The sequence below is a fragment of the Passer montanus genome, unplaced genomic scaffold, assembly GCF_014805655.1.
Source record: "Passer montanus isolate IOZ18808 unplaced genomic scaffold, ASM1480565v1 scaffold96, whole genome shotgun sequence".
In the NCBI taxonomy this organism is placed as follows: domain Eukaryota; kingdom Metazoa; phylum Chordata; class Aves; order Passeriformes; family Passeridae; genus Passer; species Passer montanus.
Genome location: NW_024375034.1, coordinates 1,024,957 through 1,037,449, shown reverse-complemented (window position 1 = coordinate 1,037,449; position 12,493 = coordinate 1,024,957). Strand labels below are relative to the sequence as shown.

The 12,493-nt window shown below is 44.7% G+C and overlaps 1 protein-coding gene across 11 annotated transcripts in view; it reads left to right on the top strand.

Annotated features, from left to right (window-relative positions):
• Positions 1-432: 432 nt before the first annotated feature.
• Positions 433-12,493, top strand: part of CCAR1 (cell division cycle and apoptosis regulator 1) — a 28,294-nt gene continuing 16,233 nt past the window's right edge. For 4 of the 11 annotated variants that reach the window (XM_039696210.1, XM_039696207.1, XM_039696209.1 and 1 more), the window contains exons 1-9: positions 433-587; positions 6,667-6,917; positions 7,379-7,423; positions 8,082-8,114; positions 9,089-9,282; positions 9,823-9,937; positions 10,011-10,200; positions 11,768-11,900; positions 12,198-12,359. In XM_039696210.1, the coding sequence (XP_039552144.1) occupies positions 515-587; positions 6,667-6,917; positions 7,379-7,423; positions 8,082-8,114; positions 9,089-9,282; positions 9,823-9,937; positions 10,011-10,200; positions 11,768-11,900; positions 12,198-12,359 (1,196 nt within the window). In that variant the 5' untranslated portion in view covers positions 433-514. The remainder of the gene's footprint in view (positions 588-6,666; positions 6,918-7,378; positions 7,424-8,081; positions 8,115-9,088; positions 9,283-9,822; positions 9,938-10,010; positions 10,201-11,767; positions 11,901-12,197; positions 12,360-12,493) is intronic. The other 7 variants (XM_039696215.1, XM_039696213.1, XM_039696211.1 and 4 more) reach the window with 5 other exon arrangements.

Here is a 12,493-nt window from a genome sequence, read left to right as displayed (position 1 = left end):
TGGCTCCCGGGCTGCCGCGGCCCGGCCCGGCCGTGCGGAACGCGGGCGGCGCTGCCCGCCGGGCCCGGGCTGCGAATAACGACCGCAAACCCCCTTCGGCACGGACACCCTTCCCTCGGCCCGCCCGGGAACGGCAGCGCGCTTCTGCCTTTGGGCCGCGCCAGCCCCGTTTAGAAGAAGGGGGAGATGGGATTGTGCCTTAGGAAAATCAAATAACTTGCTTTGCAACTTTCCGTGTTCCCCATCCGCGGCGCATGTTGCCCACCGGGCTTTAGGGATGTAAAACTAATATTTCGAGACTCTTTTCTTGGTTTTTCTTTTCTGGCTTTGTGGGGTTGGGTTTTTTTTTTTGGTTGGTTGGGTTCTTTTTTTTTCTTTTTATTTTTTTTCTTTTTTTTTTTTGGCCCAGAATTAAAATAGCCTGACAGTATTCTTTTCAAAGATTGCAACTGCGCTTTATTTTACTAGATTGCAGTTACGGAAGATAGACACCCGGGAGATCCTACCTTCTGCCATGGCTCAGTTTGGAGGACAGAAAAATCCCCCTTGGGCTACTCAGTTTACAGCCACTGCGGTGTCTCAGCCAGGTCAGTTTACACGCGGTGCTTGAACCCTGACATCTAGGAGATTTGGAGATTCCATACTTGGCTGTGCACTTCACAGGGGCACGATGCTAACTCACTTATCTAAAGTCTATGTAGGTGGTTTAAATTGGGAGTTTTTTCCCCACAATAGAGACTTTAAAAGTCGTTGTCTGATACTGTCTGTTGGTTTTGTTATTTGCTTTTCTTAAGGGGTAAAATCCCAGGTGAATTTGTGTTGATTGTTTTAGTCAATAAACAGCATATCGAGTTAGTCGTATCCCAAGATGTGTAAATCAAATTACCCCCTATTAAATTACACGGTTCTGGACGAAATAATATCACCTCTAACAAGGCATTTCAGATTTCTTAAGTGCTGCCTGAGTTTCATTTCTTGGTCAGCCTGAATGTTTACAAATTATTTTATTATTTTGTTTTATTAATAGATTAGGTATTATCCACATAGTGGAAAGTCCTCTGAAATTTGTTACTTGGGTGAGAAGGGGGGGTATTTATTTTTTAATGCTGAATTAGAATTTAAAGGTCCCTATAACCAGAGGTATTGCTCTAATAATGGTAGAGAGTTTCCTTTGATTTAGCTAAGAAGTGTTAATTGCAAGTCACTGGTTAAAAAACCTGGCTGGTTCCATTTGCCTGTTGGCTTACAGCACAGAAGGTTGAGGCAAGGATGTGAAGCTTGATGCATGGTGAATTTGGGTGCTTCCATTTCCAGTTCTGGAGTGCCTTGTGCTTTTCTTGAGTGCAGATAGTTTGTTACTGAGATGTTGGAGTTATGTTGTGCAGTGTGAAGAGAGCTCACAAAGCTGAGGGTTCAGGATGTGTGGGTTCTGCAGTTGCTCTGGTTTGGCATGAAGTTCAGTGTCACACCTCCTTTGTCAATGGCAGCCTGGCAAAGGCTGGGAATGTGTGACATTCCTTGGAGGTGCATCTCTGGGATAGGAATCTCTCCTCTCCTGACTCAGTTTTCTTTCCCAAGGTGAATCCTCTGTCTGCAGTGTTTCCCATGGGCACTGCTGCACTCACACTGTATCCCCAGGGAGTGACACCCCCCTGTGCCTCACAGCACCTTGTCCCAGTCTGCCTTTTCCTTTCCCTCCATGCCCACTCTGCTCCCTTCCCCACCCCAACTCTTGCTGTCCCTAAGCAGCTGCCCACGGGCAGTTTTTCTCTGTTTCTCTGAATAGCTCACACTTCCCTTGTCCAAATGGCACTATCTCCTTCTGTAAGAAAATCCCTAACAGCTGGAAAGAGTTGGGAATGTGGGAGAGACAAACTTTGCTTTTGGTTGTCCTGTCAGACTGGGGCAGACACTGGAGCAGTCAAAGAATGGGAGCTCCTGGCTGGACTGTTCTTGGTGTGTTGGCTGATGTGACAGCTGATGCATCAAAAATAGTGGGGGGCTCCCTGTCCTGTTCCAGAGGGAAAGCTGCACTAAACCTGCCAAGGGCAGGAGCTGGCAGTAGTCTTAGAGCTTTCTGAGGTAGGAGCAGGAGGGGTGCATGGAGCCTGTGTCTGCCTCTTACCCCATTTCTTATGCTTGTGACTCTGCCTGGACCAGCCACCTGTGAGCCTGCTTAAATTGGATGAGGTGCAGATGTAGCTGGGATGGGACTGGTCAGCGTCAGTTGCTGTGAGAGTTCTCACTGCTCAATGGGGCCAGCATCTGCAGGGGTTTACAGCTGTCCCTCTGAGCCAGCAGCCCCTGACTCAAACATGAGAGCCACTAAAAATGTGACATTTAGTTACACTTCTGCCTTCTTCCTGTGCTACCTCCATGTTCCTGGTGTCCTCTTCACGTTGTCCTTTCCTGTTCCTGCTGCAGTAAAGTCACCATGTCTGCATTCCTCTTTGTTCCCCTGAATCCAGTCCCTGGGATTCTTCTGCCCAGCTGTGTTTTTTACGTAATTGTTCCCCTCCTTTTTTAGTTGGCATTTTGGTTTATAATGCAGAGCACAGGAAGCATCTTTTGGAAGGTGAGCAGTGTTCTTTGACACTGCTGGAAGCTGTAGAACAGTGTTTCTGGTTGAACTTGTCCCTTTTAGTGTGAAGTTGTGACCTTCCAGGGAGGCTGTTTTCCTAAGGAAGAGGTGCTGTCAGAGCTCAGGTGTGCTGACCAGCCTCAACTGCTGCTCACCCGTGTTGCACCCAAGAAATTGTGCATATTGGTTTATCCTTGTGAACCATCAGTGTTGAGGGTTTGTGTTTTTCATTGTTTTGGTTTAGGGATTTTTTGGTGGTTTTTTTTGAGTTGTTGATGTGGATGCTGAGTTGACCATCCCTGATGAAGAAGTAACTAAATTAAGTAAAGCTCTTAATTATTAAGGTGTGGCACACTGGTTGTAGACTGATGTGCTATGTAATGAGGGGTCTGTGATCCCTTTGGGAGGGTTTATTAATTACTCTCTGTGCCTGTGGAATTAGAAGAGGGATGGGCAATTCCTGGTGCCAGCAGAGATCAATGTGTGAAGAGAAACTCCCACATGTAACAGTGAATTTTTGTCTGCTCCTCATCCCATGCTTTTATGCATCACAAGACTAAAACCAGAATAAAGCCCCCGCCATGGTGGTTAAGCATTGTTAAAGAACAAATTAAATCATGCCTACTACAGAAAATTACTTTTACTTGCATAATGATGTGCAAACTCTTGAAATACCTGCAAAGGAGAATTTCCTCCTCCTCTCTAACTCTTCATTTTTGGCACCTGTGTGGTTTGTGTCACAGTGCTTGCCCTGTGCAGTTGATGGGTTGTGATGAAAAGCCTGGTTTTACAGAGCTGTGGTGCTGGGAAGCCCTGGCCCTGCTGTGTTCTCCCTGGTTGGTGGTGTTGTCTTTGCTGTATCAAGACTTCATTGCGTTGGAGTGAGGAGTGGTGCAGCTGATGGAGGCTGAAGTGCCTGCAGCTTGGTGTCTGGTGGCCCTGTGAGGCGACTGAAGCAGTGTGTAAGGACAGGGTGAGCATGTGCTGAATCTCAGCCCACTAAGGAATAGGAGCTGGTGCACAGTGTGCTGGCTTGCTGTAAACAGATGTCCCGTGACAAATGGGCTGAGCCTGGCTTCTAGTGTGTGCCTGTTAAAAGGAATGCTTTTGGAGGAGGTTGTGTGATGTTTGTATTGCAAGTGTGTGAAGCTTAAAGAAACTCTGAAGCCCAAGGACCCAGTCTCACAATTTCTGACAACTGTGAGCAGTGTTCCAAGCCCTGCACGGGGTACTTTATGTCATTCTAATAAAGCTGTGTCACTCACCAAGGAGACATGTAGCTGTGTGTTTTGAAGATGTTTCCCTAACTTCTAGGGATCTTTAAGGTTTAGGGGTAGGAAGAGGCACTACTAAATACTGTCTTTGTGTTGGTTGCCACAGAAATATCTATAACCTAATGCAGAGCTGCAGCCTAGGACCCCAGTTTCTGTCTGAGCCCTTCCAGCTGAAGGTGCCACACAGTATCTGGTGCCAGTGAGAGTTGTTTGCACTGCATTTGAAGGAAGGCATCTCCATCACTACTTACTGAGATGATTACAACTCCTAAGAAGCTATTGTTTGCCATTGCAGATGCTTGTTGCCAGTGATAATAATGTGGCAGTCAGATGTCAGTTCCAGATGAGTCTGATTAATTCTCGGTCTCTTGTTTTTCTGTGTGATTTTTCCTATTTGTTCTCTATCTATCTTTATTTATTATTTTTTTTAAACTAGTAATGCAAACTCAGTTGCCTAATTATTTGGAGCCTGTTTGACCAAGATGAGTACACAGATGAAAGGTAGTCAGATGAAAGTCTTGGAATACTTCTGGGCAAATCAGTGAGAACAAGATACAACTTTGAAAAACTTGTTACTACAGGTGTTATCCTCAGAGGATCTTGGCTGCTTTTGTCTTTGCCCCTTACTTAGTAGGTTGATCTGCAGTGTTGTCGACAAAGATACCCAGTTAATATTAAATGCTCAAAAAGTGACAGTAGAGATGGCAACATTTCTTGGTTTTCCTTAGTTGACAAAATGGGCTAAGGGTCTTAGGATGGGCTGGGAATTGCTTGAGATAATTCTGGGTAATGCTGACATGGAAATTGTCAGTGTGAAACTGAAGAGCTGAGTAGTCCCAGGATCTGGTTTTGGGAGTAGGCATTTTTGTGGGTACTGTTGGTACACAAAATAGGAGAAAACTTGTGAAATTTGCTTTTGGTAATGCTTCCCAACTCCATCCCCCTATGTTGGAACAACATTAGGATAGAACTTTGGACTGAATGACAATAGTCACACATGTTCAAAGGTAACAGCATGCAGCAAATTTCTGCACTAATGGGAATTTCTCCTTGGCATGTGGAAGTAAGAGGAGAAAGATGAATGCATTGACTGAGCCAGCAAAGTATTACAGCCAAGAAAAGTGAAAGTTGTCCCAGGATACAGCAGCAGAGCTTTTGACTTATATTTAAAGGTCTGTTTTTAAGGCATGTTATGTGAGACAGTGCTGAGGATCCAGTTGAGGGTGTCCTCTGGATGGCCCAAACTGCACATTCAAGTTGAAGCTGGAGATCAAGCAGGAGGCAAGAGGATGAAGACAGTGGAGGGTTTGTCAGGAGAGAAGCCTCAAATTTTGTTTGCTGGCTTGTAAAGAAATGCAAATTTTGGAATTTTCCAGGGGGGACAGTTAATTGAATGGTGTACACTGCAGAATGCTTGATTTCACTTTTAAAATACTTCCTGGAATGCTTATGTGGCAATATTTGATACAGATCATAGTGATAGCAATTATTTTCAGTGCTGTTTATGTATTTCTTTCCTGTTTCATTCCAAAATTATAAGATGATCAGTGCCATCAGCAAAGACTGCTCTGCTGGAAAGGGCAGTGTGGTAGGAAGGGTGGCATTATTCAGGACCTGTTGAGTAGGGTACAGCATTATGGTAACAATCACCCACTACAAGCAGTGTTTTACTGCATCCTGGATCAGGAATGAGAGCTTCACTTTGCATCACTAAAAACAGCGTGGAGCACAAACTCTGCAGGAATACTGTAAATCTGTTCCTCATTCCATTTTCTTTGATGGCTTTGGGAGAGAGAAGAACTGTGCTAATCTTGAATGTTGCTCAGTTCTGAAGATGGCTGGCTGACCTGTTTTTGCTGGCAGTACGTTTTCCTGCCCAGTTTCTCTCTGGTTTTATTTAAACACGTGGACTAGACTGATAGTTTAATGAAGTGATATTTGATCATGCAGCTGCCGATAACTTTTTTTTAAAATCCTGCCAGAGAGGGAGCAGGTTTCCAGCTATGTTTGCAGTTTTTTGCTGAGATTTGCATTTTGCAGGGCTCTTTGTCACCCAAAAGATCCATCTGTAAACCTTGAGCATACGTTGTTCAGAAGCATAGCCTGTGCTTAGCTGCTCCTCATGATTTGCTTATGTTCTCTGGTAAATTAAAAGCTGCCATGACAATAAAATAAACGAATCTTTCCTTGTAGGCAGTTTGAGTCTGGGCAGCGCAAACCCTTCCTATTAAGAGCTGGAGAGAGCTTCAGTCTCCTTCTACAAGCAGACTGATTAAACTCTCTGCTGTTGCAAGGCTGTTCCTTCTCCACCAGCCCCCACTCCACAGGGGACAAAGACAGCACTGAGTGAAGCAAAAACTTGGTGATTTCAGAGGACACGTTCCATAAGCCTCTGTTTCATAGATGCTGTTACAGTGGAGCTTTCTCTTGCCCTCAATAGAGTGCAATGTATTCATGTGCAGAGCAGAGCAGCAATCTTCATTTGGCTCATTCAGAGCCTGGAATACCTTCAGGAAAGTACCCGGGGTTGCGGGTGGGTGCAGCTACAGAGCTGTAAAATCCTGAGCGCTCCAGAGAAAGAAATGTAATGGTCTCTGCTCCTCTGCTGTGATTTGCTATTGCTAGATGAATTTAGAAGAAAAGCTTGGTAGATGGATTTAGAAGAGAAGCTGGCAGGATGGGTGTTGAATTTTGCGACTTTTCACCCCCGGGTGAGCTTGGCTGAGGTGCCGAGCATCGCGCACCGCGTCCGGCGTGAGGCGCGGTGCTGCGGGCGCTCACTGGCCGTGTTCCCCCCTCTCTCCCCCGCAGCTGCCCTGGGCGTGCAGCAGCCCTCGCTGCTGGGAGCCTCCCCGACCCTGTACACGCAGCAGACGGCGCTGGCAGCCGCGGGGCTGACCACGCAGACCCCCACCAACTACCAGCTGACCCAGAGCGCCGCGCTCCAGCAGCAGGCGGCAGCCGCGGCCGCGGCCCTGCAGCAGGTAAAGCACACACCGCGGCCGGCGCTCCCCGAACTCCGTAGAGCTAAAGGATCCAGGAGGAAAGGAGAATGGAAAATGGTGAACATTGCAGTGTGAACCTGTCTTATCCATGGGGGGGTGGCGTTTGTAGCTAGCGGTGGTGGGATTGGGAAGTTGGGCTGTGGAGGAGTCGATTTTTAGCTGTGGAAAGCCCTTTGGGAGAATGGGTTTTGCTGCATCTAAACTGAGCATCTCAAGTATCTCCCACCACTATATATATCCTTTATGGAATTTTGCATGATTTTGTAATGTGCCTTAAATACTGTGAGGCTTAACAAAAATTGCTGACTTTAGCTAGAAAGAGAACATCAGGGCCGACTCTAAAGGCTCAGAATATTTGTTATTAAAATTATATACGTTGATATTATTAGCTATTTTTAAATTAAAATTGTTAAGTGTTAATTATTTTTATCTAGAACTTTGTAAGCAGGTAACATATTTGGTATTACTGTGGTAATAATTCTCCTGTTCATAAGATATTTTGCTTTTATCTGTTTCAGCAATATTCACAACCTCAGCAGACTCTCTATAGTGTACAACAACAGGTTTGTCTGATTCTTACTGTGTACATCACAAATAACTTTAAAATAATGTTGATTGTGTGTCTTGTAGGATTTGTCTCCGAAATCATCCTCATATGGGAAGTTGTTAAAGAAACTTAAGTAATACTTTGTGTGACAAAAGAGAGCTTGAAGTTCATAAACTTGGAAAGACATATGCAGAATGGAAACCTGCCTACCTTCCTGCAAAACAAATTTTAAAAATACATACTATTCCATGTGTAAATGATTCTCTGCTGAACTTTGCTCCAAACAGGGCCGTGTATTTTAACTGCTGGAAGACGTTCCCTTTTGGATTTTTATTATGATCTTCTAACTTAACAGGACTTTTTGAAAACAATAAAAGTACAAGGGAATTACATGCCTAAGCTGTTCCAGCTGCCAAAATTTTTTTGGTATTGCTATTAACTTTCAGTTCAAAAAAATTTAGCATTTCTCCTTGCTGTATAAACCTGGGTTATACAATCTCAAAATTAACCCCACAAGCACAGTTTTACAGATGTGCAAACTGCTGAAATGACCAAGCCCTAAAGTACTATTAACTGACTCAGATTAAGCAAAAACTCTTACTTGTAAAGAGGAGGTAGAATTGTACAATTTCCTTAAGCATATAAAATTAATTTATAACTTTATTTATTTTAAGTTGCAGCAACCTCAGCAGACCCTTTTAACTCAGGTTAGTTTGGTTTTATTGTTTGGTCTTCATCCCCAAACACAGATAATGCAAGAGTGCAAATTTGTGATATCTTGGTTCTTTAATCTGTAACATGAACTAATGTGAGTGGACATTTTATTGGTACAGGTTTATTTTATCCAGATGTTAAAATATGCATAGCCTTGGTTTCAAAAATTAATGGCAACCACTCTTCCTTAATCTTGAAGGGAACATGTGTTGATTATATTTTAATATTTTTTTTCTTTGAACTTCAAGTGTCCAGTTGTTTTGCAGTAAATAACAAACAGGGAAGATCTTTCTCTTCTTTGTGAAGGAATTTAACTTCCTGTATTAACAGTATGTATATAAAGAGGTTTAAACAGAATCTTGCTGAGCTTGACGGGTTTAAAACATGCAGCCATTTAACACATTACAAATTCCTCTAGTTCCGTTTTCACTTGAACTTTTAAAGTTCAGGCTTTAAAAAGGTAAACATGTTTGGCTTGATTTCATTATCTTACTGTGTTCTGCTTTTGTAAGGGAAGTACGTGACCTGTTGAATTAGGGAAGGGTTTGTGTTGGCCTCAGCCTTTACTGACTTCTAACGCTACAGGTGGGATATAAATGCACAATGACCTCTTAAGCATTTATTCCTAGCAGAGCTGGGAATTTATCTCCATTTCAGGCCCACTGTATGGGTTACCTGTAGACAATAATGCAGTCTTGATGCCTTTTGTCTGGACAAGTTACATTTTTGGGGGAAGCTGACTCTTGTAAAAAAGAAGGATAAACAAAACCAGTCTTCATTCAAAGTAAGAAACGTGTCATCTCCAAAAAAACCAACAACCCAACAAAAACCACAGGAAGCTTCCACCGTCTGACAGTGTCTGTCCTGGGTGCTCTGGTCATTCTGAGCTGCTGTCCGGTGGCTGAAGGCGCTGTTCCCTGTCCGTGTGGCAGCTTCAGCCCTGAGCGCGGCTCTATTTTGCTTGCAGCCGGCAGTGGCGCTCCCGACCAGCCTGAGCCTGTCCACGCCCCAGCCGGCAGCGCAGATCACCGTGTCCTACCCCGCCCCCCGCTCCAGCCAGCAGCAGACCCAGCCGCAGAAGCAGCGCGTCTTCACTGGCGTGGTCACTAAGCTGCACGACACCTTTGGCTTCGTGGATGAAGATGTCTTTTTTCAGCTTAGGTAAGCTGGGAGCGCTCGCCTGCTGATGTGCTCCGTGATGCTCTCGGTAGTCAGAGATTGCACACTAATTCTCTGCAATATTGTGTTGTTTTCATTCAACAGTGAAAGTCAGAGAGGTCAATAGATCCTAAGTCTGAGTTTCTTCATGTGAATTTTTGAATTTTTTTTAATACAAAGCCCAAAGCTTGGTGTTTACTAGCTCTGTGTAATAGGAAATTGCAGAATTAGTGGGTGATTAAAAGCATAAAACTTGCTGTCTGCATGTCTTAAATTGGTACTCTTTGGGGAACTTTTCCCTTAGGGCCAAAGACAGGGAATTACTAAGTTCCTGTGCACAACTGAACTGAAGCAGGTAGCATTAATGCTGAATTTGGGGGTAGATACTCTTCCCATAAGCTTTTTTTAATGAATTTTGCCTACTTTCTCCCATCTTTAAATGCAACATGCAAAAAACCTGTCTGATTCTTACTGAGAAGAAGAATCCTCAGTAAAAGGAATCCTAAAGAATCCTCTCACATACATTTTCTGTCACGTTTGCAGCGCTGTTAAAGGCAAGACACCTCAGGTGGGTGACAGAGTTCTGGTAGAAGCTACTTACAACCCCAACATGCCGTTCAAATGGAACGCCCAAAGGATCCAGACGCTGCCCAACCAGGTGGGTGGGGCTGTAGGTGCCGGGCAGGGCTGGTGGGGTGGAGCTCTCCTTCCTCACTGCCGTGTCTCCCCAGAACCAGAGCCAGGCGCAGCCGCTGCTGAAGACGCCGCCGGCCGTCCTGCAGCCCATCGCGCAGCAGACCTTCGGCGTGCAGGCGCAGCCGCAGCCGCAGTCCCTGCTGCAGGCACAGATCTCTGCAGCCTCCATCACGCCTCTGCTCCAGACACAGCCTCAGCCGCTGCTGCAGCAGCCGCAGCAGAAAGGTGCTCCTTCAGTGACACTTTTTGGGGGTGACTCTGGTGCTCACTGGGTGGTTGTAGGGATGTGCCCCCCTGTTGATGGAGTGACAAAATTATTCTTTGTCCCCTTAAAAAGGAAATAAGCCCAGAAGTTTGTCTCCTCAGTTAGGTGAAAAGGCGTCTCATAGGACCCAGGACTTCACCTCAACCTTAAGGATAGCCAATTAGACACGATCCAAAAAGTCCAGCCTGAGTAATTGACTAGAAAAAAAAGAGAACAAAGAAACTAATTGCTTTTGTGAGGTGTTCTACCAGGGGCAAGGACTCTTGCACCTGGCTCATTGTTTCTCTGTAGAGAGATTTGTTATTTTGCCTTTTATTACAACTTCTTTGTTTCCAACACTACCACAGAAGCCATCCTGATGATTTTATGTCTTCTAAGGTAGCTGAGCTATCTTGGGTGAGAAATAGATCTCCAAGAGCTTATGAGACCTGGCTCGAGGAGATTCCTATTTCTGGTGATGGTTATTTTCTTGTTAATCAGAAGGTGGAAGTAATAGCTGAAATATTATGGAGCAGACTCTGCTGTTTTTTCAGATTGAATATGTCTCCCTGCAGCTGTGTGCAAGGCACATTGCCTGCAGTAGCTCAGAAATCACCTGGTTAGTGAAGTCCCCATGGACTCCTGTTCATGTTAAGATTTTGTAATCTGAAAACACATTCAATGTAGTTTTTGTTCTTTCTCAGACAAGCTGGGGAGTTGAGAGTATTAATAGCAGTGCAGTCCTTCAGCATCTTCTGCAGTTTTCCACAAAATCAGGTTTTGCAGTTGTGTTGTTAAAGCCATTGTTCCTTAGCTTATTAGTTTCAGTTAGCCAGGTTGGCATCTGAGAGAAGCACTGCCAGACATGGCAAATGTAAAACAAAGGTTGTGAATGTCTCTCAAACTTTGAGTGGCTAAGGAATCAGTGATAGAAGTGATAATATTAGGACTGGTCTTACACAGTAAGAACAAGGGCAGAAAACCGTAGCAGAATTGTTTTGCATAAATGCTTACTACAGTTTAATTAGTTGTAGTTGTTCGTTGGAGTTTAGTAATGTTTGCTCCACTTAAATCACTTGGTTAAATATCTCAAGGCAAAGAAATTATGTGCTGAGGGATTGATGTAGCAATATGATACATTGATTTAGCAATATTTTTTTTATTTTTATGTATGAAAAACCTTAAAATGAGGATTTCAGTTTTCCTTCAGTGAGTAGGTAGTATGTCTATAACTTAAGGTTTTGAAAAGGCTTAGCTGTTAAGATGAATTCTATGTGCTTAGGTTATATTAGCTTCCATCTCAAGAAGATGCTTTTAAACCAAGTTCACTTTACTAAAGTGTGTCAGTTTATTAAAGAGTGTCAGTTTGCCTCAGTGCAGAAAAGCTTAGGTCTCTTGAGTTTCTTTGTGTGGGTGTTTACAGTCAAATTTATCCATTGTTGAGTTAGGTTAGAAAATGTACACAAGTGAAGCAGCTGTAAGCAGCAGTGTTTGCCAGGTGTAGGTAGTTGCCCCTGCTCTGTATTGATGCTGTACGTTCTGTTTCAGGTGGTTTGCTGCAGCCCCCAGTCCGCCTGGTTTCACAGCCACAGCCAGCTCGAAGACTAGACCCACCATCCAGGTTTTCTGGGAGGAATGACCGAGGTGGAGACCCTATGCCAAACCGAAAAGATGACAGGAGGTATGTAGACCAGACTGTGATCCAAGCATTCCATAAAGACCTTTCCTCACCCAGAGCTGAGCTGCTTGCTCCAGAGTGGGTCAGCAAGACCACAAGGGGTGTTATCCTTAGGAATTATGGTAGAGTTCTTATCTACCTGAAAGTAAGGAGTTATGTAATCAGTTTCTCATGTAAAGAGGCTGTTCTGAAACTTCCCTTTTTTGAGTTGTCTCTGACAGGTCTGGCTTCTGTTGTGCCAGAAATCATTTCATGTTTCCAGCCTGCAAAAATATTTGCATTTTGTGTGTGTTCTTTAAGTCGCGAAAGGGAGCGGGAGAGGCGCAGGTCCCGGGAGAGGTCTCCGCAGAGGAAGCGCTCCCGAGAGCGATCACCGCGGCGCGAGAGGGAGAGGTCCCCGCGCAGACCGCGGCGCGTCGTCCCTCGCTACACCGTGCAGTTCTCCAAGTTCTCCTTGGACTGGTATGTCTGTAGTGCCAGGTGTTTCCCTGCAGTTCACTTAGTCATGGTGCAGCTGCTGTGAGCCGTGTCAGCCCACGTGTGTGTGTAAGTGGGCGTTGGATGATGATCCTGACTGCACAGAGGGGTCAAGTATG